The 27,785-nt window shown below is 39.5% G+C and overlaps 3 protein-coding genes across 3 annotated transcripts; 1 reads left to right on the plus strand and 2 right to left on the minus strand.

Annotated features, from left to right (window-relative positions):
- Nucleotides 1-494: 494 nt before the first annotated feature.
- dbf4 (DBF4-CDC7 kinase regulatory subunit) lies at nucleotides 495-7,135 on the minus strand. The gene is made up of 13 exons (XM_061081041.1): nucleotides 6,961-7,135; nucleotides 6,710-6,848; nucleotides 5,940-6,109; nucleotides 5,062-5,265; nucleotides 4,868-4,918; nucleotides 4,710-4,779; nucleotides 4,534-4,610; nucleotides 4,390-4,435; nucleotides 4,205-4,250; nucleotides 3,984-4,109; nucleotides 2,235-2,343; nucleotides 1,609-1,724; nucleotides 495-1,470 (listed from the first exon to the last, which is right to left on the minus strand). The coding sequence occupies exons 2-13, from the start codon at nucleotides 6,768-6,770 to the stop codon at nucleotides 657-659; spliced, it is 1,890 nt and encodes a 629-aa protein (XP_060937024.1). The 5' UTR covers nucleotides 6,771-6,848; nucleotides 6,961-7,135; the 3' UTR covers nucleotides 495-656.
- Nucleotides 7,136-7,672: 537 nt separating this feature from the next.
- slc25a40 (solute carrier family 25 member 40) lies at nucleotides 7,673-13,122 on the plus strand. Its single transcript, XM_061081040.1, has 10 exons — nucleotides 7,673-7,841; nucleotides 7,983-8,087; nucleotides 10,082-10,141; nucleotides 10,234-10,340; nucleotides 10,548-10,615; nucleotides 10,857-10,981; nucleotides 11,373-11,656; nucleotides 11,755-11,836; nucleotides 12,111-12,191; nucleotides 12,282-13,122. Exons 2-10 carry the CDS (start codon nucleotides 7,988-7,990, stop codon nucleotides 12,410-12,412), a joined length of 1,038 nt encoding a protein of 345 aa, XP_060937023.1. The 5' UTR covers nucleotides 7,673-7,841; nucleotides 7,983-7,987; the 3' UTR covers nucleotides 12,413-13,122.
- A 2,159-nt stretch (nucleotides 13,123-15,281) lies between these two features.
- rundc3b (RUN domain containing 3b) lies at nucleotides 15,282-26,781 on the minus strand. Its single transcript, XM_061081521.1, has 11 exons — nucleotides 26,687-26,781; nucleotides 22,893-23,008; nucleotides 21,972-22,105; nucleotides 20,819-20,904; nucleotides 20,546-20,635; nucleotides 18,760-18,840; nucleotides 18,051-18,225; nucleotides 17,458-17,615; nucleotides 16,875-17,021; nucleotides 16,587-16,708; nucleotides 15,282-16,496 (listed from the first exon to the last, which is right to left on the minus strand). Exons 1-11 carry the CDS (start codon nucleotides 26,779-26,781, stop codon nucleotides 16,351-16,353), a joined length of 1,350 nt encoding a protein of 449 aa, XP_060937504.1. The 3' UTR covers nucleotides 15,282-16,350.
- Nucleotides 26,782-27,785: the final 1,004 nt, after the last annotated feature.

The following is a 27,785-nucleotide window of genomic DNA, read 5'->3' on the forward strand; positions in this document are numbered from 1 at the left end:
CATGTCCTCTTTCTTAAGATTACTGTGGAAAATGAAGCCATCAAGGCTTTTGTTTTCAATCTGATGCACATGTAATTGAACAACATCCAGTAATTAGTCAGCATGTATACAGAGACTGTAAATAGTGAAAATAAACGCATGGAAAATATTGTCTCACTGATATTTCACAGATTCTACAAGTAAAAGTCTTCCAAATAAATTGTTGTTTTCAATTAAGTCCCATAAATACTTCGCGATGGGACTTTATAGTTTGGGTGTTTCATGCTCCAGAGCAATGTGTGAAAGAAGAATAAATAATTTCTTATGGAATGATTCCAAGGGTGTGGCAACGTATACCGAGTGGGCAAATCATTTATATTTCACTCAACAATGAATGAGCAAAACAACAATGTTATTAGCCAAATGCTTCCTTCTCAATATCAAGCCAAATGTTATTGTCATGGGAATATTATCTCTGCTTACATATCTTTAATTTCCACTAACTTCCACAGAAAACAAATGTAAAAATACATGTAATTAACATGTGCAAAATGATAATTCAAGGGGAAAAAACTTTTCTTATACTATGATGTAAACAAAATGTTACAGCTGGTTTTCTAGTCTATGACATTGGTTTATTTGGAAAAGACAATAATAGTCCATCAGATAATTTGCTCTTAGTCCTCAAATCCACGAAACTCCACGTCCATGTCATCACTTGACTGGAAGAGCTCCCACAGCTTCAGCACTGAGCTGTCAGGAGATTCGCTTGGCTTTATGTGTTCAATGTTGAAATCAACTTTTCGTCTTCTGCGTTTATAAGCTCTGACTTTTCTCTGTATTTTCCAGGCTGGAGAGACACTTTGTGGAGGAAGCTGTCCCTCTGGGTTTTCTGCTAAGTAGTTTTCAGTCATTTTGTCAGGAAATATGCTTCCATCCTGCACAGCTTCAAACTGTAACACATCCGTGTTGGTATCAGACTGCTCTTGTTGATTTGCCACAACATTGAGGCTTTTTGAGGTATAATTCTGTACATCAATGTCATGGGAGCATGAGGACATGCTGTTCTTGTCTCTGTGAGATATGAGGTCCACTGAGTCGACCTGAGGAACTCTGGAGGGACAAGTTTCAAGGCGTTCCCCTGCAGAGGAGACCGTATCCCTCTTGGGCTGAGGAATGCGAGTTTGCGCAGCTTTGTCTGGGCAAGAAGTCAAAGAATTCTGTCTGCACACACGTTTAAGTGCGAGAGACTTGGCCTTGGATCTCTCCGAGTAAGTGCGACAGTTCCTCCCGTCCCTCTCCCTGTGAATCAGACGAGCAGAATCAGGAACTGATCTGATTTTTAGAGCGTGTCCTGAATAAGATTCCACTTCAGTCTGTTGCCGCTCCTCTTTAACAGTCTCTGCAGTAAAGACATCTCCCGTGTGCCTTAGCTCAGTTTTCCCACAAGGTCCAGGAGCAACCAGAACAGAGGAAACACTGCACTTTGGTCTGATGGGAATCAACAAAATAATAATAAAATTAAACAGAGAAGATAAAAGATGTGGACAAGTCAAAAACAAACGTAAGACGCATTATATTTACAAATATTTTTGTGAAAATTTCTGGTTGATTGAAGTCTTACATTACCTTTTAACTTTAGTATTGACGTGGATGAAGTTGCAGGGCAGTGTTGAAACCTGTCTGTCCACAACCAAGTACTCATCACTTTTGGAGAAAGCCTTATGACGGACACTCTGTAGATGCTGAAAGAAAAATTACTCAGTTAAATTATTGATAATCACAGGTCTCTCTGGTGGAGGCTACTGAGCACAATTTTTTATACTGTAGAAGCAATTAAATACAAAAAAACTTGGGTTAGATTCTACCACAAAATAAAATATTCAGGTAATAAAAGGTAATTAAACAGTATTAGACAGTTGGACTAAATCAGATAACAATCCCTATGTTGACAAGATAAATGTTTATAGGTTCAGCATGTTGTGTCCAACTTGAGAAATGGATAATACTGACAAGTCTCTTTTGCAAGCTTGATTTGTTTGGACCAGTCTATCATTCATATGTTTAAAAAAGCCATTTAATGTCAGATGTTTATAACTGTTTTTGTGTATGTTATCAAATCACTATTGTTAGTGTATATAGGTTGTAAAAAATAAACTGTTGTGAACATGGTTCTGCCATAAATTACTGATAAATAAATAATATAAATTACTTTTGATAAACATGATATTATTCTTAGAAACGTGGAGACTTACCATTGTGAGGTTTTCGTATTTGACCATACAGCACTCGCAGTAGCCGCCTCGTTTCCTGTTCTTCTTTCGGCCGTTAGCTCTGTCCTCACTGGCTGACGCTTTCGCTCCTCTGTTCCCGCACAACCCCAAAGGATGAACAAACAAAAACAGACTACGGTGAAAATAGTTTTTTTTCATAAATTCCCAGACACACTTGATGAACAATAGACTGAGTGGCTCCAGCAGAACAAACTCAAAACATGTGGAGAAGCATGTTTCAACCCTTCTTTCTGAATTATTACAAATCTTCATCTTAAATATGGAGACATTTGAATGTAACAATGTTTTAGTGGTTAGTTTATTACTTGGTTAGTCAGTTATTTGTTTGTAGATCTAATCGATGTAAATGTATCTTTGGCTTCCCCACATAGCAGAATCAGGGCTTCAGTTGAGGGACATCAACAAACAGAACCACATTTTAAGAGATGGGTGAAAATTGTATTTGTTATTAAGTTACTAATTTCAAAACTCCTCAGTGAGAATATAAGATGAATATTTAGGGCCCGAGCACTGACATCAAAGGTCAGGTGAGACCATATTGCAATTGTAAGGATTATTATTATTCAGGCAAATGAATTGGCTTTTTGAGGGCTTTACCATGCTCATATTCTTACCAAAATTTGCAGAAAGTTAGAAAGTGGTGAAAATTTACATATTCTGAAAGAATTTTCAATGGGCATCGCAAAATGGCTCAACGGTGCCCCCGAGACCCCTGGAATGTGTTCACATTGACTGGTCTTCAAAAATCTATATACAGGTGTATCATGACCAGACAAACAAAAAAGTCTTTAGGTGCAATTGGAAAAACGCAACAGGAAGCCTGCTATTTTGCATTAAGTGGCCATTTTGGCCATATTCCACATTTTTACTTTGATGTACTTGTACCAGGGCTTTCATCGGATCAACTTCAAATTGAGATGAGTGTCATCACAACGAGACGGAGATGAAAACTGACTGACGGATTTTTTTTTCCGTCACACGGTGTGACCGTGGCGTGGCGTCAAAGTTTGAGTTACACGCCATTAAAACACGATGTTCTGTAACGCGGACATACATGGACCATGAATCCTTTGATGAAGAGCCGTAAACAAACAACTCCACTCCTGCAGTGTCTGTCTTCCTAGATCAAAGGAAACTTTATGTCTTGCAAAGGTCACGTCTCGTTCTCGTTATTATTATTATTATTAGGGCCCGAGCACTGACATCAAAAGGTCAGGTGAGACCCTATTGAAATTTTAAGGATTATTATTATTCAGGCAAATGAATTGGCTTTTTGAGGGCTTTACCATGCTCAACTTCTTACCAAAATTTGCAGAAAGTTAGAAAGTGAAAATTTACGTGTTCTGAAGGAATTTTCAATGGGCATCGCAAAATGGCTCAAAGGTGCCCCCCGAGACCCCTGGAAAGTGTTCACATTGACCAGTCTTCACAAAAATGGATATACAGGTGTATTATGACCCGACAAACAAAAAAGTCTTTAGGTGCAATTGGAAAAACACAACAGGAAGCCTGCTATTTTGCATTTAGTGGCCATTTTGGCCATATTCCACATTTTTACTTTGATGTACTTGTACCAGAGCTTTCATTGCTTTTAAGTTGTTAGAATAAGGATAGAAAATAAGCAGCGTTTTTAAAAAGGTCCTGGTCATGTTACATACAGTACTAATGTAACATCAACTAAGTGTAATGCAGAAAAACAAAACACCAAACCTTTGTCCTTCCTGTTTGTTGCCAGGTAGATTCTTGTCCTCGACACTGAAGGGACTACAAGGAGGGAGAGTCTTCAGGTTGAACTCAGGCATGGTAGACATTGTGAGGTAGATTGGACGGTAGTGTCTGAGGTAGAAAAAAAGAATAATTTAATCATCCACAGATAAACAAATCAAAGAAAGTTGGTGGATGTCAGCTTCATTTAACCTCTTCCATGTTACCTGCTTGAATCCTCAACCTTGACAAAAGGTTTACCGATTCGTCCACCTGGAAAAAACATCACATATGGTCCATTTAAATGAGCAGGCGTTAACAGAGAACCAAGAACAAGTAACCTTTCTAACTAGAAATAAAACTGAATAATAACTATATACAGATCATGTTTAATCATAGAAAATAAATGTACCTCTGCATTTCTGAAAGCCTTGCTTTGATGCTGATCCAGCTTTCACCTATAAAGAAAAACAGAGAAAAGCATTTTTTAATTATCTATTAAACCATTCATGGTTTCACCAAGAATATATTTAAAGTATTATACCTATTAACTTACATTTGTTTTGGCAGCAGAGGTCGCAGGACACTGGCTACTGACAATCTTTTTTCTCTTCTTTACATACACCATTACATCTGTAGTATGAAATAAAATGGATAAAACTATCATTCAATGCACAGCACAAATAATACTTGATGTAATTAACAAAAACTGACATAACCTTGATGACATACCATCTATGTAGAGGATTTTCACACCCCAATCCAGAGCATTTGACAGGATCTTGTGCATCTGTATTTTCTGCTAAACATAAAAAGTGTCCGTTAGCACAGAAAAGAAAAGAGCTCATTAAAATTTAATTTGTTAATTCATTAGTGTTGACTTGACAAACCTGCTCTTTCACCACTCTCTCCACTAAAGATTTACCTCGACTTGTGACCAACTGCAAAACAAAGACAGAAAACTAAAATGTATAATATTGTAAAAAATATAAGAGGGTAGATAGAAACAAACATATTTTGGATTATCTTGAGGCATAGCTTATGCAACAATGAAAACATGTTTCAACAATGAAAGTAAACCCACTGCGTCTGTTTGACCCTGTGACCTGCTCTTCATGTTGTTCCCGTGGCTGCCAGGTCGGTGCGGGTTTGAGCCAGGGTGAGGTGAACTTGGTCCGGAGTCCGGGCTTGGGACAGGAGAGTCCTGCCTGAGGCACTGCACATATCGGGCCTCCCTCTTGTTGGATACCAGGTATTTGATTTCCTTACTGAAGAACTTCTCAACAATCTGAGTGACAGATACAAGATAAACAGGATAACGTTTTAGGGGGAATTCTTTAAGACCATTTCAAACAACGGCTGGTATTGAATGTTTGGATCAGAGTCGTCATCTTGTTATTTTTTGATTCAGATATGTTTTGAATTCATTATACGTGTCCATGATTTTGCTTGTGTGATCCAGGCAAAGTTTATTCATCGTTTGAGGTGTTACATTTACTTTTGTTGCTACTAAAATACGCAGGTCCCTGCACAGAACCATGTGGAACACCATGACTAATGTGTGTGCATGGAGTGTTACCAGCCTATTGTGGTTCTTCTAATCCCAAACTTCTGATCAATGTGTCAAATTGCTGCTATTGTTTTGAGGCTACAGGGGGTAAGGGGGTAATCCCATGACTCAACAAATGCATATCACATGACTCCTTGTCACTGACTGTGTCTTCTTTGTCCTGTAATTTGTCCTTTTCCTCTCTGTCCTCTCTCTCTCCCTGTCCTCCTTCTGTCAGCTTAAATTCAAGCACTTTATCATTGTGGGGACATTTTGGTTTCTCTCTATGAAAAGGTTAGGTTTACCTTTTTCTCTGTAAAGTGCCTCGAGATAATGTATGTTGTAAGTTGGAACTGTACAAATAAAGTGGAGGTGACGGTTGACACAAGACCAATGTAAACAATTTGGTTCACCCCTCCCAGCTGTTTAATGTCCTTCTCAAGTGTCTCTGCTGCTCGGTTTGACGGCAGGTCCAGGTAAAACACTTTCCCGGCAAAAGGCTTGTTTCGAGCAGAAGAGGACAGGTGTGACGGTGGCTTAGCTTGGCTCAGACTCGTTGTGTCACCAGTGGCGACGGCCTTTCCTAAAGGACAACAATTAAAGAAACAGAGAAGAAAATCATCAGTTGAACAACTCAATCTCGTCTGAATGCACGAATAGTAGATATTACTCAGGTAAGTGATCAACAGAAGTGGAATCTAATGATTTGATTAGTCTACACAGTCATAGCAGCCCTTTCTGTCACTTGAAACTTGAAATTGGAAACTTGATTTCCTCAGTCCAAACATTTTTAGATAGTCAAAATACTATTTAACTTATTCCACACATGTACAGTCTATTTTAGAGATGCACTTATTCTTCTTCCTGTTATAATTGTGCTTCTGTTTGTCGCTACAACATCTATCACATGTCTTCTTCTTCCTTAATTTCTCAAAAAGTTTTTTAAAAGTCAACTTGACCTGGCTAGATTTAAACTGAGGTCAGGAGAGTTGAACTCGTCACATCTTGAATGAAACCGACATTGGAAACAGATTTGAAACCGAGCAGATTAAGAACTGATAATCCTGAAGAGAGTCACTACAATATATCAACAGCTGTCACTTGGCTTTAACTCTTCACCCATGAAACAGAGAGACCTCTGTGATAACACAGATTACAGGAAGGGGATGAACAGACACATCACCTCGCCAGCTGGCTCCTCTGTGCCTCTGGATGCGTTTGTGCTTCATCTCACTCTCCTTCATTGAGACTGAAACTTCTCTCTTGTCCCTCGGTCCTGAGTCAACATGCACCGGAGGAGGAGGAAGAGGCGCTTTGTTTTGCTACGCGAGGGTGTAAACAAAGAAAGTTGTTTACAAGGAGGAGATAAACAAAAACAAGCGTCTGAGAGGAACATGAATGTTTAGCTTTTGTTAAAAAATAGCACCGACTCACAGGAGGTTCACGGTGATTCCAGAACCGACACACAGCTTTGTTCTCGGTTACCTACTCTCCTTACGTTGCGCTACTTCGCCGGCTAAAGTAAATAAACGTCCCCGGAGCCGTGTTAGCATGTGTGTTAGCACTGGGAAGCGCTAACCAGCTGTTGTTTACTTGTTTAAACAGCTGGAGGAAAGTTTATCTGCCGGTTAACGTCCATTTCCCGCTTTAAATCCAACCGAGGCGGAAGTGTGCGTTGCCAGCTTCGACCCTTTCCGGCCACGTGATCACCATCCCGAGCAGAGGCGATGAGTTCCTTTTTTAATCTACAACAGTGGATTATAACAAGAACACGCGAATCCAGTTATTCTACTTATGAAATTAAACCTTTCTTTGTTCGATAAAATCAATAACATCGTCCATATATTTGAAAAACTGTGACATCTCTACTTTTTACGGCAACTCAACAAACCTGGCAACGCCAAAATTAAGTAAAAACCGCCCGAGTGTTTGCATGGGATGATTCCACATGTTTCTAGCATAAAGGGAAAAAACGCAATTAAATACTTTCTAAAATATATCGACGGATCGATTAATCGGCAGATGCTTTATGTTTTGAATGGGTGAGTATTTTTTTTATCCAGGCTCGCATTTAATTTAAGAAAAATCCAGAAGAGAATCCACGAAAGTGCTCAAAGTAATTTAATATTACGCAACACATGTCATGTTTGTGCTTGTGTAAATTTCTCTAGCTGCGGGGTTATAACACACACGTGTGTTTGCTCTCCTGGATCACTTGGGACAGCACTAACCACCACACTGTCAGGTAACGAGAAGACCACAGAGGGATGTGCGTGTTCGTGGAAAACTTCGTGGAAGCTACGAACTTTCAGCAGGTAGGAATTCGGCTGGGCTAATTCTGGTTAACGTAAACTCAATGGCCACTGGGTAGTATGGGAACTGAGTGGTTACACACACGACACGTTTGTTTCACATTAAACTGATCTAACGTGGAGACGTGTTTGTGTTTCATGAAGACATCATGAGTGGTCAGAGCCCCTCACCTGCAGCCGGAAATCACATTACCCCGGTCCAGCGCATGGTGGCGTCCTGCTCTGGAGCCATCCTCACGTCTCTGCTGGGTGAGATAACCTCTGTGACGTGCTGTCACTGCTCCACCAGGACCCACACTGTTGTGTAGTTCACACACTGCAACACTGCTATGTGTGGTTGTTTGGACTGTAGCCTACTTTAAAGTGCTGTTGAATATTTGGACTTTCTGTGACCAGATAATTATTTATGGAACTCAAAAGTTTTGAATGGCAACACAAAGTACAGCCTTAAAAAATGATCATACTGTCGAATCGACACATCTCTAAAACTGAACATTATAACACGAGTTCATGCAGGTAGGGATTATTAAATGACTCAACCAGTTTTAGCATTGTGTACGTAACAAACTTTTAAATGAATGAATATATGCATGTCCTGTTTGTTTAAAAGATCTGCGAAAGGCACAGTCATGTTTAGAAGCAGAGAGTTTCGTTGAGTGATTTGCTGATATCAACTGTGTGTTTTGCATTTAGGTGATATTTTAGACTGGAAGTACTCCGGTGATAAGAAAATTCACCTTGGCAGTGGCTACAAATTACTTTGGTTCTGTCGACTCCGCCGTCTGGAAGAACTTAAAAATGAAAATTGCCATGTAAAAGCTCCGTACCCTTATCCATGGTTATTTATCCGCCAATTATTGTCTTTTTTCCTGTTCCGCAGCAGTCAGCAACAGACTTTCACAAAATAAAAGCCTGACTTTCACAATAAAACAATAAATAATCAAACCTGAGTTAATGCAAGATAAAATAATTAATCGAGTTAACTCATCACTTGAGTTAACTCGATTAAAACGAGTTAACTTGCCCAGCCCTAATATCTATATATTGCCAATTCCAATCCTTAGACGCCCTTTGTGCTGACTCAACACAACTTAGAAGCTGTTGAGTCTTATATATGTATTGTACAAACTGGCTAATGTGTACAACTTCAGGCAGGGTTGTGTCTTCACTTTGTCGTCCCTACAGGCAAGATACCCTACAGGTGTATTGTCACCCTGCTGGAAACAAATGCAAACACAACCCCAGGCCCATTCAGTGAAGATAGTCTAATGATAAATAAACAGGCTTACATGTAGATGCGTGGACAAGCTGGCGGGCAGGTAAACATCCAGGCAGTTAAAATGCAAAATACAGCTAATAGACACAAAATGTTCATTTGGTCTATTAGTGTTCTTAGGTAGAATCAATAGGCACTTGTTTATTCTGTTGTGTTGATTCTTTGTTGTCGCTAGAAGTTCAGATGCACTTGTCCAATACTATTTTAACCTCAGCATCTCGGGTTCAAAATTTGTAAAATTATACATTATATATATAGTGTATATATTAAGTACATTTCAACACCAGATACTTTTGATACTTAAGTACATTTAATATGAGCAACTCTAAGACTTTAACTCAAGTCATTTTCTGACGGGTGACTTTTACTTTAACTGGAGTCACTTTCAAGTAAGATATCTGTACTTTTACTCAAGTATGGCTTTCAAGTACTTTATACACCACTGATAAGATGAGATAAAACTTTATTGATCCACACAATGGGGAAATTCAGTTGTTACAGCAGCAGGTAGGTCAGAATGAAGTACTCAAGAGAAGGCAAAATAGAATAGAATAAAAATAAAAAAATGTAATAAAGAAATGCTGAGTATGTAAATTTTATACACCTTTAACTGTATATTTGTATGAAATGTTATAAAGTAAAAAACATTTTGTACATAACAACATCTTGTAACATCTTAGTAATAAATGGGATTTTCAAAAGGTGATAAAAAATAAAATGTTAATCAAAAAGTCAGACGGCCCCAATTCAAATTGATTTACCCTCAGAAAACGGTTGATGGTAATGTGAAATATCAGTAACACTCAAATAAGCTTTAAATGCACTAATTGATTCACAGCATAGTGCAGTAACATAACAGTCCACTGCACATTGAGTTTCAGCAATTAGTGCATTGTCATTTTGATCGTGAGACCTCAGTGGAACGGCCATAATAGAAAGTCTCATAACAAGTTTTTGCGTTTTTCAGTCACACCGTTGGACGTTGTGAAGATCAGACTTCAAGCACAGAAGAATCCCTTCCCTAAAGGTATAATGAACATGAGTATAACTTAAATACAAGTAGTTATGTTTCATATGCTCCCATTGGTCAGTAAATGTGATGTGTTTTTAAATATTCAGGAAAATGCTTTGTCTACTGCAATGGACTGATGGACCACATCTGTGTGTGTGTGAACGGGAACTCCAAGGCCTGGTACAAAGCCCCCGGTCACTTCAGTGGCACACTGGTAAGAAATACCCTACCTACCTGTTGCTTGTAATTTTTCTCTGTTCCCTATTGTGTGAATAATAAAAAACCTCAGGTCAGAAGTTCCCTGTCGCATTTGCTTTAGTGAGTGATGCACAGGCGTGTTTTTTATTATTTATTATCATAAACATGTGATTGCAGAACAGCTCATCTTCCTGTTCTGCCTCTTCTCTCTGTATCTCTGCAGGATGCCTTTGTTAATATTGTACGCCATGAGGGAATCAAGTCATTATGGAGTGGTCTGCCTCCCACCCTGTAAGTGTTCAGATCTCTTCCGTGTTTTTTACCAAGTTGCTTTTCATTCTGCCTGCTTTCGTCTAAAAGATGAGTTATAATGGTGCTTTCCTAGGAAGTTATAGTTGCATACCACATACTTAATATTTATGTCAAGTATTTTTATAACGTAATCTTTTTTAAATCATGCTGTACATCCATTTATTTATAATGTCCATGGAAAAGATGATTAGTGTTAATTGTCCACTTGTGCTGTCTCCAGTGTGATGGCCGTCCCAGCCACAGTCATCTACTTCACATGTTACGACCAGCTGTTGGCAGCTCTCAGGCTCAGGATGGGCAGCTACACGGAGGAGGCTCCTCTCCTGGCAGGATCCATCGCGAGACGTGAGGGAGCTCTGCTACTGTCACATCACTGATGACAACAGAACAGATTCCAGATCACTTTTTATAGAATGTCTAACTAAACTAAATTAAATTATACAAAACGTTACCGTTTTAAAAGGTATCTGTTGGGTCGTTAGTCAATTAATCATTTAAAACCTTTATTTATTCAGGATAGCTTCCCTGACGACATTCACACACTGATTTCCAAGGGCAACCACTTGTACTACAATTGATGTCGCAGCCACCATGTTGATAATTTCATGATCCACTACATTTTTTTAATCAAATGATCTGATGTCTTCTTAATACGTTTTCTTTCATTGCTCATTCTCATTGGATAGGATGCATGTTTTTTTTGTTTCATCTCTGTGTTGTCTTCCTCTCGTGTCAGTGGGTTCTGCGACAGTGATCAGCCCCTTGGAGCTGATACGCACTAAGCTGCAGTCTGAGAAGCAGTCGTACGGGGAGCTGACTCGCCTCATCCGCTCGGCGGTGCAGACGGAGGGCTGGCTGTCTCTGTGGAGGGGCCTGGGACCCACGCTGCTCCGGGATGTGCCCTTCTCGGCCATGTACTGGTACAGCTACGAGAAGGGCAAGCGCTTTCTGTGTGAGCGGTACAACTCCAGAGAACCCACATTCACCATCACCTTCATATCTGGAGCAGTGTCTGGCGCTGTAAGTGCATCAGCAGACAGAACTTGACAGGAAACATCACAGACAATAAGTAAACTGCAATCGACTGTCTGGTTAATTCATATCTCTCTTTCTTTCAGATTGCGTCCATTGTAACGTTACCTTTTGATGTGGTCAAAACAAGAAGGCAGCTGGAGCTGGGAGAGCTACAAGCAAAGAATTGTAATAATGGCATAACTTTTTCATTTTGATTAGTAAATATATCTCAAGATTTAGAGATGTTCTAGTTCAATGGCCCTGTTCACACATACATCATTCATCCATCTGAACTGGACAAACCTAAGTAAGATATTTGAAACATGTGGAGTGTAACTTACGATGCAGAGCAGGAGTTGCTGTGTTGGGTTGATAGAGACAAAGGTTGATAACTAGTGTTCCACATTATTGATTGTGTTCAATTTTCATGGCTCATTGACGAATGTCTTTGTCTTCGCAGTGTCCAGTGGGGTCTCAGCCTCCACCTTCTCTGTGATGAGCAGAATTGTGGCACAGCACGGCTTCAGTGGACTGTTCGCAGGTAGACCAATTTCTGCTGCTGCATTATGTGAATAGTTACAATTTTTATTTGCTTACATGTTTAATCTCTTGTCTGTCGTCTCTCTGCCAGGTTTCCTCCCCAGGTTAATCAAAGTGGCCCCGGCCTGCGCCATCATGATCAGCACTTATGAGGTGGGAAAAGTGTTTTTCCACAAACGCAACCAGGAGCGGACACTCGGGGCGCTACAGACCAACGCCTGAAGCTTCTCCTGGCACATCCAATAACTACTGCTCCTCTATAGCTGGAAGGAGGATGCTAATGTTGCCAAATTTAAAAGAAGCAGAAATTTGAATTCTGCATCACAAACCAAAACTTATATTAAAATATTTGTATTATAGTATTTATAATATAATATTCCATGATTTTATAGGCACTGAATAAGCTCCTGTGCACGGCTAAAAATAAATATTTTAAAAATCACATGTGGTGAGATGCTGTGAACAGCCAGCAGATGGCAGTTTTGTTAATATTGTGTAATTTCCCAGGTTTGAAATCACTAGCTGTGTCACTGGGCTCATCAGAATTTACAAGTCCTAACATTTTATTCCACTGTGTGTCAGTGTTCCTCTGTCACCAAGAGACCATCTCTGTGGTTTTGCACTTAAACTTCAAATCCTGTGAATGTGTTTGTAGAGGTCCACACTCTGTCACTTCCAGTAGAAATAATAAAGTTACTGTTTGAAAGTGGTATGGTTCAGTCTCTTTAGCACAGTCCCTGTGTTAGCTAGAAACAAGTTTTTTAATTTAAAGACACTGTCACACATTATGATGAGAATAGCATTGTGTCTTTTAAATTCTTATGTAGTGGGAAATATTGAGGTTTTCTTGCAATAAATGCTGCAGATTGTGTTTTGTTCAAATCCAAACCAGGAGAAGGTGAATTAAACCCTTGTTTTTCTTGTACTGAACTAACACACAGGCTTTGTGTGTTATGATGTTTATATCGTGGATTTAAATTTTTCAGATGCATTTTGTCCGCTTATTTTTTTCCAGATTGTTCCTCTTCGTACTCTTTCTCTGATATACCTGCAGTTTTTATATGGCCAATTTATAACACTGGCCGCACACTGTCTTCATACTGGCTGATATCTAAAGTTAACCCTTTGATACACAAGCTATGCAAACCCCCTCTAAGGCACAACATGGGTCAAAAATGACCCGTATTGACTTTCAATGTTATTTCATGCACGGCTGAGTGTTTCTTTGCTATATTTTTGGAAATTAATTATTTCATCATTTAATATTCAAAGTATTCATTAAATATCTTGTTTTTGATTACCACAAATCATTATTTTCATTTTATCTTTCATAATTTATTAACTAAAATAGTTTTTGTATTTTTAAATCAAGTTTACACACATGGGTCAAAAATGACCCGATGGAGTTTAAATTGTAAATATCTTTGCAATAAATTTATTTCATTATTCAGAATTTCAGGAATTCCTCAATTAACTTGTTTTTGATCATCACAAATTCTTATTTTCATTTGTCCTTATTTACTTTTTTAATAAAAAACATTTTTGTATCACTACCCTTCCATGGCTCAAAAATGACCCGTATTAATTTCACGTTATTTCATGCATGGCTGTGCTTCTTTGCTATATCTTTTAAAATATATTCATTGAATCATTTAATATTTCAAAGTATTCATTAAAATATCTTGTTTTTGATTACCACAAATCATTATTTTCATTTTCTGTCTTAATTTTTTAACTTAAATAGTTTTTGTATTACTTCATCAAGTTTACACACATGGGTAAAAAATGACCCATGTATGCAAGTGTGAATTTGATAGGAACCTTTGATTGTAAATGTTTGTAGTTAGGAACATGTTTACTGTGGACAACTTTTCACATGCCACACTTGTCAGAACTACTTGTCAGAACTAAATCATGTTGACTTACTTAGCTTACGTAAGCTAACATTAGCTAGCTAAAAGAGATGTTAACAGCTAGCTAATAATATTGGACATATTTATCTTTCCCACCAGTACAGGGAAGTAATGTTCAAATGTTATGTGCAGTTATCTTTTCACAAAATATCAAATATTTTCTTAGGTAAAACAATTGTAAAATAAGACTTACATGAATCAGATGTGCAAACGCAGCCCCTTTAGTTCTGACAAGTAGTTCTGACAAGTGTGGCATGTGAAAAGTTGTCCACAGTAAACATGTTCCTAACTACAAACATTTACAAATCAAAGGTTCCTATCAAATTCACACTTGCATACATGGGTCATTTCTGACCCATGTGTGTAAACTTGATGGAGCAATACAAAAACTATTTTAGTTCAAAAATTAAGACAGAGAAAATGAAAATAATGATTTGTATTAATCAAAAACAAGATATTTTAATTAATACTTTGTAATATTAAATGATTAAATAAATAGATTTTAAAAGATATAGCAAAAAGGCACAGCCATGCATGAAAAAACATGTGAAATGAATACGGGTCATTTTTGACCTATGTTGTGCCTTAGAGGGGTAGTGATACAAAAATGATTTTTATTTAAAAAGTAAATAAGGACAAATAAAAATAAGAATTTGTAATGATCAAAAACAAGTTAATTGAGGAATTCTGAATGATGAAATAAATTTATTGCAAAGATATTTACAATTAAAATTCCATCGGGTCACTTTTGACCCATGTTGTGTATCAAAGGGTTAAATTATATTCAGCATATGCCTTTGAATTTGATTAAATTACCTTTAAATTATACAAAGAAAACCCTGATAAAGACCATAGGCCGAAACATATCAGTCTAAGTTGATATCCTGTAATGTCCAATATCCTGCGAGTGTTGCTGGAGCTTTGACCAGTTCAAACTTTTCTTTCCTGGTCCATGCACTTTGGAAGTGGGCGACTTTGTGCCAGAAACCTCAACTCTGCTTCCGAAATACGTTTGTGTGTCAGAGAGTAAAGAAAGTCTCAAATGTTCAAACTACACAGCTGATTTTCCTCTGAAATTCTTCTCATTCATTGCCCTTTTTTCCCTCTTTATCATCACATCTATTCATTGTGAAAAAGAAACTCAAATATATTTCAATGTTTCAGCAAGTGGACTTTATTCAAAATGATAAAAAAAAGGCAAAGAAATCCAATGAAACATATTCTGGATGTGCAAATGACTGCTGCAACGAGGTAAAGGCAAAGCGATGAGTTCAGTGTTGAGGTACTCGGCTATTGTCCCCAATGATACATTACTATTGTTATATATAGTTTTATTCTTTATTCTGATATTCTCTAAATACACATTTCTAACATCTCTTGAAGAGATTCCAATAACTGAGTCCTAACACATTGTCTTAATTTAAGTTTGTATGATCTGTTTGTGGTAACTAGCCATGAAAGTGGGTATTAAACATAGTGCTCATTACCTGAGAACAAACCATGTGATACTGCATTATGCACGTCTGACAACACATAAGAAGAATGGCGCAAGAACATTCACACCTGAGAACGCAACATGAGACATTATGCAAAACGTAACATGACAAAAGCGGAGGTGCCTTCATCATGAGTAGATTAAATCATGACTGGTTTTCAGTGGCAGCAGTAACAGCACAGGATAGTAAACAACCTTTTAGTTGCAGGACAGAACTCGAGAGAAAGAAAATCAAACACTGACCCTCAGTTTCCTAAAGTCTGATCTGATGAAGTCAGTATTTTCAACATGCAGTGAAACCTTCTAACAGAGGAGGGAGGACACACTCCATCTTCACCTCTATGCTCTATAAGTGACATGGAAATTCATACACAAAACTTTTTTATTTTTCAAATATGTTTCCAAGTAAGAAAACAGATGATGCTCCACAGATAAAAACGCCTCGAAAGCAAAAACCTAACACAATCGAAGAATCACAAGAAGCTCACCAGATCCCCTGTCTGCACTAAGGGAGACTAAGTGAGCAGTGTTTGGACCCAGAGGTGTATCTGTGATTCAGTCTGACAGAGCTGCTCTGAGTTTTATTTTACAAACATGCTACAGCAGATCCTCCGCTGTCAAACCTGACGTCCATTTGTTAAAGCTCCGAGCTCCGCACACGGAACAAAGACTCGTACAAACAGAAAATCAGTTTTCACCTACATTGACAAAGTTCCTGCATCATCTGTCCCGCAGTTTTTTTCCCCCATTCCCTATGAAGGAGTGAACCCCGGGCTGCTGATCTCCGTTGCAGGACTGGCCAAACACTCGCTGGACCTCAGGCTGGCCAGAGACTTGTAGCTGGCAACGGAGGTGAGGGAGCCGCATAGGCCTCTGAGAGAAGGAGTCTCCTCTTTACCTGAACGAGACAGTACATGTGGTTAGTACTCACAGCAGAGCGGAGGCCACTTCTCGAACAGCCGAAGCGTACTTGCAGGAGGGGACGTACTCTGGTGCCGCCACTGTGTCCCGGGCAGCCTCGCCTCCAGGCTCAGTGTGTGTGACGGTTCAAGGGAAGTCTGGGAGAGGCTCATGTCCACAGAGAGCTGCTCCAGGCTCTGGAAGCTCTTCCTGAGAACAGGATATCAATAAGGTTTATGCAAATAACATGTAATGACAAGAACAGAAAATAAACCAGCAGCATTTTTAGCAAAATATCATACATCTGCAGAGCCCAGATTCATTTTAACATTATCATCAGACTTGGAAGCTTGGCGATGTGAACTCATCTACGTACTCCTCCCACTGTCCAGTCCTCTTCCTGTACAGCAGCGTGTCCAAGGCAACAGCGTTGGCGTCCAAGGCGTCAGGAGACGGCCACTGATTGGTCAGATGGGCGGTCAGCTCCTGTCTGGACCGCAAATCATTGTTCTTCAGCACTGTCCTGAAAACGATAAGTCAGTTGCTGTGGATTTTCAAACGATTTTCAGTTGAATTCGTATTGAAAACACATCAGGACTTTTATTGATTATATAAACATACATAAAATATGAGCTGCAGAACTGGAAGGATTTAAAACAGAAATGGCATAAAAAGCTTTAGGCCGGCAACTAGTGGTTGATGGGACGACACAATGATGATGATGATGAAGAAGATGATGGTGCACTTTGTGCTTCTTGGCTAAAAGCAGCACTGAGTCTGACTGATTCAACACAAATAACAAAACACCTGCGACCTCACGGCGTTGCGCTGTGTCCTGAATGTCACTCACAGCTGGAGCCGCCGCCAAATCCTCTTCACCTTTTCACCAGACCTGACATGCTGCTCACTGACAAAGACACACACACACACACACATACATACACAGGGAATGAACTCACAGTTGGTCCTGTAGTTCCAGTACGATGAACTCCAGCTGCTCCTTCTCCAGTGTGTGTGAGAGGTGTGTGTCTGCCAGGTTCTGCTCAAGAGCTTTGTTATGAGACACGGCCTCCGACAGCTGGGCTTCTCGTAGACGGACCAGCTCTTCCAGGTAAGCCTGAGGCAAACAAACGCACACTCCATTACTATCTGTTGGTTTAGTGCCATAAAGACGCTGCTGCATGAATGCAAGAAATAACATGAAGCTGAATGTGTGTTAAATAAATTTGCTCTTCATAGCACTTGCCTCACATTTCATTATTCAAGCCTCTTATAGTTGTGAAGGAATCGAGGAATATGTCACATGAGTTGATGATAAAAAACCTGATTCTTGAGCAATAAATTAAGGGGAAATTTTGTTTCTTTATTGATGTATATTTTTTAACATAATGGCTGATATTGTGGAAGAAATTTGAATTCCTTCGATTTAAAGGAGACACGTGATGCCTTTTCAAATTATTTACTCTAGTGTGTAAAATGCTTTTGTGAATTAATTTTATTATTGTGCAATTTATTTATCCAGAAAAGACAGATTAAAATACTCGGCCGCTACCTTCTGTTCCAGCGCCACGCGATACTTCTGCTCGAAGCGTTTGCACTTGCTGACCAAGTTGCTCTGCTCGGTGAAGATGGAGGCGGCCGTGGCTGCTTTGTCGGGGGTGCTGCTCTCGCTGCCACTGCTCCCCAGAGTCCTCATCTCCTCCTCGTCGCTGCTGATGCTGTCTGCGCTGCACAGGGAACCACGGTGTGGCCTCACATTAGCACAGAGGTAATGCAGCAGGGAGAGGCAAGCAGCAGCCGGGGGGGGATATATCTTGACAACATCATAACAAATACACGCCCTGAGGAAAGTTTCATGTTTAAAACCTTTTTGCAGATCTGCACACACAGAGCTCACGTAAGAGATAAATAACACAAGTAAATCATGTAATTTATTCATCAGATTTGTCTTAAAAACTATCCTTTAATTTGTTTTCATCTCCCGTATCTTTATCGCATAACATAAAATACTATATTCATGTTTACAAGTATAATTTTGCCAAATTATGAGTAATATTAACTTCTGAAACTCTAAATACTCACATACTATTACATTTGCCCTCAGATACAACAATAAAACTGGAAAAAGATTTAATTGAAGAAACAGATTAAACGAAACAAATTTACAAAGACACACTCACACACACTCACACACACAAATTGAAAACAGAATCTACAAAAGACTGGTTGAATACAAATACAGTAGATGTGATCTGACAAACCTCTGAGTGAACTTCAGGTACGGCGTGTAGTCGATCACGGCGGGGCAGCTGCTGTCCAGACCCTCCCCTTTCAGACAGAAGCTTAAAAGAGACAAGAAGGAAATTCAAAGCTCACTTCACCTTTTTATCTGCAAGTGTCTGCATGAGATTATAAAATGAGTTGTGAAAGCAGCTGTTGTCACTGTAAAGGTCAATTCTATACTTCTCTGACAATCATTCAGATTTAATGACTTAAAACTAGAAAATGTTCTTGCGTCCATCACCAGACCTGTGCTTCTCAGTCTGCTTTTCACTGAACTATTTAGACTATAACCCTTAAAGTCAAAGTAAGTTTTCTACTTGTAATACATGTTCATTACTTTGTGGAGATCTGTTTTCATTTTTCATTAAAAGAGCCTTTTAAGTAGCAAACTTTCTACTACTTTGAGTTCATGTTGTAAAATAATACAATTTCAAAAAACTGATTTTTTTCGCCCTAATTTCCAAATCTTCTATGTCATTTCATATAAGTAGGTTATCTCTAACGCAGCACCCCCAACCTGCAGTTAATATGAATGATTCTATTCGATGAGGATGAAATATTTGTTGTAGAGAGAAAAGTCTTGATTCAACTTTCTGGTCTTTGTAGCATTCAGCAAATATCCCCATTGAGTGTATTGAATTTATCACAGAGGATTCAAGGCTCCTCTTTGCTAATGCAGTTCCCTTGAGTTGGGTATGTGATTTATTATTTTAAAGCTTTCCCTCGAGCTGCATCACATAATTCTGCAAAGTCTGCAACTGATCCACCTGCAATGTAAGCAGCAGCTCTCTGGCCTCTTATTCCCTCGAGCGGTTGCTCTACATTTCAACCAGAACAAAAGAAAGTTGATCGCCAGCCAGATTCACTCTGATTTACTTGAGTCACTTACAGAAAATGCTGAGACAACAATCCACAAAAAAGGAAAATCGTCATGTGGCTTCAGAAAGAGTCTGAAAAACTCTGGAAATACTGTATATTCAAAATAATAAGCCAAACTAGATGGGCACTAAAGCTGCTACATCCGCCAAGAATGAGTGGCAAATTAATAATATCATATTGACATCAAACTAAATGTATATATACCATGTGCCCCAAAATGTTCTGTAAACGATTTGCATTAATCATGCAGGCATGAAATAAATATTTGTTACGGTACAGCAACTGAAAATAGAGCTTCCCTAAAAGGATATTTATTTAGATTCACAAAATCTGATCATTTTCTGGATTTACACCAAATTAGACCTGTTCATAGATATAGATGTTCAAAGAGAAAAAAGTCTTGGATCCGCCCCCTGATCCACAGCACGGTCAATGAGTTCTTACCCAAACCTCATCCTTCCACTGAGTTAAGTGGTAATCTGTTCAGTAGTTAGTGAAATCCTGCTAAATAAGAGACAAACTAATGCTGATAAAAAGGTCACCTCCTTAGCAGAGCCTGACCTGCATTAGCCAAGAGGGACAGTGGTTCAACCTGGGCTCCTATCAAGAAGAGAAGCAGAAGAGTGGCCTCGGACATTTCCCAGAAGTATTATGCAATGAAATAGTATTTTTATTCAATGGTATTTCCTGTAAATTATTTAGTATTGAAGCGATGATGCGTTTCTATTTCAGTCGGGTGCAGAAGCAAGTGGAGCACTGCACCTCTATGAGGAGGAGAACCTTTTGGATCGACACTGAAAACCGGCAAAGGGACCATTCCTTTATTAAATCCACACAAAGCCAGCTGGACACTTTGAGTGAGAAGCAACAGAAGGTGATAAGTACCTGAAGTCGATGGTGTTGAGTCCAATGAGCGTGTCTGCCAGAAGCCCCGCCTCCTCTCCCAGCATGATGGCACCGTCCTCATAACACCTCCTACAGGCAACACAGTGGAGGCATGAAAACACCTCCTCACACTCAAGTCAAATGACTGAAAATTAAAAGGTGAATGATGTGAGACATCTTTCACAGATACACTCTGATGAACTTGTGGGACTGGGCACGGGGGGGGGGGGCGGGGGGGATTGTGTGTGTGATGTTTGTGATGTTTGTGTATACCTGGTGGTTTTGATGTCCCTCAGTGCAGATGAGATGTATTCTGACAGTCGTTTCTCCATCAGTACCACTCTGATCCATGCACGACCCTGCAGAGACGGGAGGAAAACATGCAACTCAGTCACACATCAAACTTAGTAGAAGCTTATATCATCAGCCTGTAACACACTACACCAGATTAGGAGTCTACAGAGAATTACATGTTTACATCTTATCTCTACACATATCTTTTGCCAATCTATGGCAAACGGTTGCTGAGATATTTCAGTGTAACTAAAAGCGTCGGACAGATCAACAACATCTCAAAGTTGACCTCTCTATATATATATATATATATGTTTACAGCTCAATAGGAAGACTGTTATAGGTAGGGTTGGTAAATTGTTATTTTGTTTGTTGAAATCATTTTCAGGTCTCGATAGCCATCAAGAAATAAAGTCATCTGAAAGAAGGCGGTGTCTGTGGCCCTATCAACACGACCAATCATTCAGACCAAATTAAACTATTAGTCAGTGCACACAGCCGGCTAGCACCCTTCCCTGTTCTCTCACTGTGCACGACTGCAGTCTTCACAGGCCGGTGAGGCAGACACGACAGTCAGTGAAACGGAAAGGCCCAGTATCAGATGCATCAGTTGCATGTTTTAGAAGTGTTGCCTGCTAAGCTTTACTTGCATTAAACTTCCTATTAATCAGCTCAGTTGGCCTAATGAATGGAAACTCTACAGAATGTGTTGAAAGGTTTAAATCTTACTTGCACCGTTACTTTCCACTTTTCATAAACAAAGCTGCCGATTTACTGAGTCAGACCATGAGCTGATTGGCTGTGAGACGGGGTCTTGTTCTTTTACCCACAGGGCTGAGACCCAGGCACATTTTGTTTGTTATTAAGTTGTTTTTGTTGACTGAGTTACCTTTGTCCTTGTTCTAAGAGGTAAATCCAAAGTAAGCTGAACACACAGATGCCTGACTCTCCTGTGTGCATTAAACAAGGAGGCACTGGGCCTCAAAGCAAAGGATGCAGTGTATATTACAAATTAAATAAAAAAGGCAAAATTTTACAATTGTCCTGAAAAATAAAATCATGTTTTTGTTTCCTACAGCGTTGGGTGATTAACTCTGCTTCAAACAAATACCCAGTGATATTTCATCTTCACCTTAGCTCTTGATGAACGCACATTCTCCATGCTCTCAATGCTTCGGATGCAGTTATGAAGGACTTTGCTGCAGGCTGCTTTTATATAATCCCAGAAACTGCGAGGACTCTCATAGCCAAACCACGTCGTCTGACCTGAGAGGACGAGGAGAGACAGAGGAAAAGACTTGAATCTGAATTCATACAAAACGACTTTACAGCAAGTAAAATCATGACTGAAAGTTATGACTGAAAGAGACATGAATGATAGTCTTAGGACATGTGTTTGTCTTAATTGCTGTTACAGGTGGGAAAAAGTCCAAACACAAATTAGAATTTCACTCAGTCCCCTTGAGTGAGATCCAGATTTGTATTTGGATCTTCACCACATTGCAGACACAAAATATCAGTCCCTTTAACAAGACCGATCTTATTGATCCGGATCCTCACCAAAAATGTATGGTTTCTTTCTTGGGTCATGACCCACACCTCCACAATATGTCATGGAAATTGGTTGAGTACTTTTTGTGTGTAATCCTGCTAACTAACAAACGAAACACAGATGTAAACATTACCTCCTTGGCTGAGGTTACAACAATCTCCAAAACAGCTTCAACTAATCTCAATAAATGGAAATGAGGTGCTGATCGTTACATAAATCTCTGACTTGGAGCAAAACTGTGCATATCGGTCGCCCACATGCAACCACAACATCTCCTGCTCATTTCCTTCTTATCACATCATCTCTCTCTCTCTCTCTCTCTCCCCCCCCATTTGCACTCACTCTCCTTTCAAACAGAGACTAATGAAATTGTGCTATATTTCCGTCCGTACTTTTAGTTTGGGACATTTTTATGGCTTCTTTACCGGCTTTTTCTAAGTGTTTTGGTGTTTTCATGAAACCACATGTGGATGAGGAGCAGGGTTTGTTTGTTTTCTTTACCTTTGAGCCGATGATTAAGGATGTGCTCCAGAATGGACACGAAGTTAATGAATTCTGGAGACGAGTCATCTATTGTCTCAAAACAGGAGCGGTCGAGCAGAGTCTTCACTGAGAACCTGGACACAAAAGACAATGAAAACACTGTTGTTAAAATCTGTGGTTCAAAGGGAAATACACCAATTTTAAATGTAGAATATGAACATGTAGTAAAAAGGAGGTCACCGGGAAGAAAGAGCATCCTGTGCAAATTGGGGGGATGTGTTTGGAAGGAAATATCTAGGGGGAAACAAACTTTACAGAAACAATTTTTTATCTGTCTTTTGAAAACCCTTTCTTCATTGAAGTGTATTATGAATTCCTGGAGTGTCCCTTTAAATGTGTGAGAGATTGATCACTATTTTTCTACAAAGGCAACTCATGTCAACCATGATAAACTACCTTCTTTGTTGCCGTCTGATCCCACACAGAACGATGTCAACGGCAAGAGACAACAAACACAACAAACTAGAGAGATCGTCTCAATCAACATCAAATAAATACATTGCGTGGATTTTCTTTCTGATCACAACACAGAGAAAACAAACACACCTATAACCTCTGAGGAATGAAACCAGTCTTAATGTGCAGCCCACTGACCGACTCTGTCTAATCTGTTGGCCACTAATTAAGCAGGAAGAGAGTTAATGGACGAGGCTGCAACGTGCTTCTGTGCACTTGTGTGTGTGTGTATGTGTGTGTGTGTGTGTGTGCTGCAAATTCTGACAAATTGTGTGCAGCCATTAAAGTCGACTAAATATCAGAATCCATATCTCATGCTGCTTCTCCATCTTGTTGCTTAGCAGCAGGGTGACCAGTGTGTGTGTGTGTGTGCGTGTGCGTGTGCGTGTGCGTGTGTGTCCTTCCTCTGAACGACGGTAATAACTAAATTTGATTTAAACTAATGTCATTTTCTACATATTGTATTTTACTAATTGTTAATTCGTTTTTTTTAACACTCACGAATCAAATCAGTTGATTTTTCCATTGTTTTCAATAAAGAGATCCGTTTAGAGTCGGATATTTAAAAGACCTTCAGTTTTTAGTAAAATCCTCTTCAGTAACACAGATGTTTTTTAGGTCACGATATTGACTTTCAAGAAGTCGTGACCAGCCTGTTGCTAGGCAGCTGATGACAATGATTGTTCCCTTTTCCAAAAAAGGTGTTTTCTGGATTTCATGTCAAGGGTGAGCGAAATAACGACCTTTCTTTAAATTTGTAATGTGGCAAAACCTGATCTGACAGAAAATAGCACTGATGGTGGTTTGCTCTCACAAACACAGCGAAGATGACGCCACTCTGAGGCATCATTACCTCATCTGATTTGATTTCTTGTCAGAGTTGTTCTTTACACTGCAGACTTTGGTGTAAAATAACAAAATCATTGAAGAATAAATTCCATTTAGGTTTTCTGGGACCCTCTAATGGAGCAGAGGCAGAGTTCACACTGTCACTCACACTTCAGTTTTTCCTGCTACGTCAAGTCAAAAGGGCTGATGCTGTGTGGGTGATTGCATGCAGCTCTGACTTGAAATCCTCACAAATCCTCTCAGAGAGCCTCACGTCATACTTCTGTCTGAATCTGTATGTTTCCTGTGCTAATGGAGCCTCACCACCACATTCAAAATCACAAACACAACAAGGGTGGAACTGGTTTCAAGGTCATAGAACACAGCATCAGTTGATCGGATTCTCCTGTCAAATCTATGCTTTATACACTGTACTCCTACCTAAAGTCATTATATTTTATATAGAGTGAATATAAAAATGGACAACGTCTCTGTTTTCTCCCTCTACCCAGAAACGAAGCCAAAATATCAGGTGCAAACGCTGCCCTCTTGAACCATCACTTCGTCCAAAGTAAATAGACGACATGATGGTTATCGAAAAGTGAAGCCACAGCCTTTTGATCACTGCCTGGTGACGAGCTGCAGTAAAGCTCATAAATCCCTCCTCCTCCATGTTAGTGAATGGAACAGGGACCAAACTAAAAAGTCAAAGCACAGGTCAAATACATTTTTCGGATGTTAGTTAGGATGTCGTTAGTACTTGTTATCACACTGATGAAGTTTGATTTTAACTTGAGATTTAATGCTAAAACAGCTGAGTGTAACATCCTGATTGACTGAAACGTGATTGGTCGAGCGTGTGTTTCTATGGAATCTTGCTACGGTGGCTCCATCCCGATTACACTGGGGCTCCATATATGTCGGTGATGTCAGTGTTCGTGTCCAGGATATTTTGGATCATTTCCTGATGGCGGGAGGAAGAGGAGAGGTGGCGTCCATCTTTACGTAAAAAAAAATCTAAAATTGCCTCAAAGCGTTTTACAATCTGTACTTCACACAACACCCTCTATCCTTAGAGCCTTGATTCAGATATGGACTAGTACCACAAATTAAAACATTCACTCAGAAAAGAGTGGAAGAAACCTCAAGTGGAAGCTGCAGAGAGTGTGACAGACATCACAAGGACTTCCAGGGTCTAATTAAATTCACCTTCGCCTCCGCTTCAAGTGACGTAAACAGAGGAAGATCCACCACCACGCACATGTCAAACATGACTATCCGGAGGCCTGAGGAGCAGGTTTTCTGATCTGATACCATAAGTTCATGCCAATAAGAGAAAAAAACAAGCCTCCGTCTCTTCCCTTGTTCTCTGACCCTTTCTGTTCATCAGTTTCAAACGCACCACAGAGGCCGTCAGTCGATTACTGACATCAGCACTGACAGAGCCACAGATCAATACTCAGAACAGAGGGGGTTTCAGTGCAGCTGATGCAGGTGACAAGTGTGTGTACTTTATCTATCTCTAGAATTTTAGTTTTTCTTCTGATGACTAAATCTTATGTTGCATTTGCATGTATGTGTGTCAAAATTATGCATTTAAAGTTACAAGTAAGCAGAGAAAACTGTCTGTCTCTCTATCTATCAATCAATCAATCAATCAATGAAATGAGGAACACATACCTCATGTCCTCAATATTACACTTGGTCATGTTTTTTTTGTTTTTTAATCTTATACTGTTTTACCTGATGGCTCCTTTTTTTCCTGTCCAATTTGAGCTCCACCTGCTAAATATTTCCAATTTTAGTTTAGCTTAGTTTTATGATTAATGCTTTTGTGCAAATCAATTTGTGTTGCATTTGACACATGAATAGAGCCACATAAATAAAGCTCATCATGATTATTACTTCTACTTTTATTTCTCAAAACATCATTATTTTAGAACTAATATCAAAAAAGTATTAATTCTATGTCCATTTTAGTTGTAGGTTATTCTTAGGGGTGTGTTTAGTCCATTGCTGAGAAAAAGACAGAAACAGGCCAACAACTGCACAGTTACACGAATAGAGAATATTAACTGTATATATATAAAGACACATAAACATAACATAAACATGTTTTGATCTCAGCCATTTGATCTCAGTAGAATCCAGGCCTTGCTCCTCCTGAAGTGATGTGATTACATGCAGGTTGAATGGAGGCTGCTGCTGCTGCTGGTGATGGTGATGGTGGTGGTGGTGGTGGTGGTGGGTGAATGAATGAAAGAGTATTTGATTGTATCAGGGGGGAGAGAGGGGGATTACCTCAGATCATCTGCATATTAAATCATATTTTTATCTAACTCATCCAGCTGTGACGTCCCTCTCTCTGCCTATGTTTAATCCGTTTTAAATTAAGCATGAGTCCCCCTGCGTGTGATAGAATGGAGGATGAATCAAAGCCCATCCTCCTCAGAGTGAGGGTCTCCCACCTGCACACGGTCAGCAGGTTCCTCCTCTCCACCGCGGCGCTCCTGCCCGCTCCCCGCCTGCGGAGGAGATGCAGCCCCGCGCCGAGCGACGCCATGCCGGGGCCGGGTGCGTGGCCCGCGGCCGCAGTCCCTGCTCTGCACCGGGGCAGGACCGGCAGCTGGGTCCCTCGGTTCCCGGGAGGAGGAGGACACGCTGCTCCGCTGGAGGAGGATCACAAACACCAGTCGAGTCACACACAAGGAGTCAGTGACCACCATGACCACTCTTCCTGGATGAACTTTCAAAATAAAAGCTCGACTACCATAATAGTGTTTAGACCAGGGGTGCACATAAGGGAGACATTATTATAAAATAATTATCATAGTCAGTAATCAGTAATAATCTTAGTGTGTTTCATCTAAATTGTATGAATTGTTGTTTTCTTTACCTTAGAATGAGCTCTTTAGATTTAAATACTTTATATTTACATTGGGAGTGGGTCCTCTCTACGGAAGCCGCCATGTTTTTTTTACAGTAGCCCAAACTGGACAAACGAAACACCTTTTGAGTTTTTATGACAACTGAAGGCTACCACAGGTTCTCTTTCATGTTTGGAAGGGTTTGAGTGAGGTGAGGGGTCTTCAGCTGTAACTTGCAACTTCACCACTAGATGTCACTGAATTCTACACACTGAACCTTTAAATATGTACTTCATGAAAAACTTACCTGGATTTATAAGACAATCAAAGTTAGACAATAAAACTCTCACATTGAAATGTATAACAACGAGCCAGTTCATCGTTAAAGTGTTTATGAAGTGATTCGTTAGGGGGCATGGAAGAAGTCAAAAATATGTCATTTACAGAAACTAATAGAATAAAGAACCATATTTCTAAATAATGTATAAATGATCTCAGAATTTGTCCATATTCCATTCCCATAAATGTTGATCATTTCATTCAAACTTTGTCATACGTGCCTAACCTGGCCTATTTTATTTTGAAACTAATTTCAATCAAACGGAAGTTAGGCTGTAGATACAATTGACAGCAGTGGGTCCTGAGGGAGGAGTGACTGGATTTTTATTCTGACATCAGCATGAGCAATTAAATAAAGGCG

The sequence above is a fragment of the Limanda limanda genome, chromosome 11 (genome assembly GCF_963576545.1).
Source record: "Limanda limanda chromosome 11, fLimLim1.1, whole genome shotgun sequence".
Lineage (NCBI taxonomy): Eukaryota > Metazoa > Chordata > Actinopteri > Pleuronectiformes > Pleuronectidae > Limanda > Limanda limanda.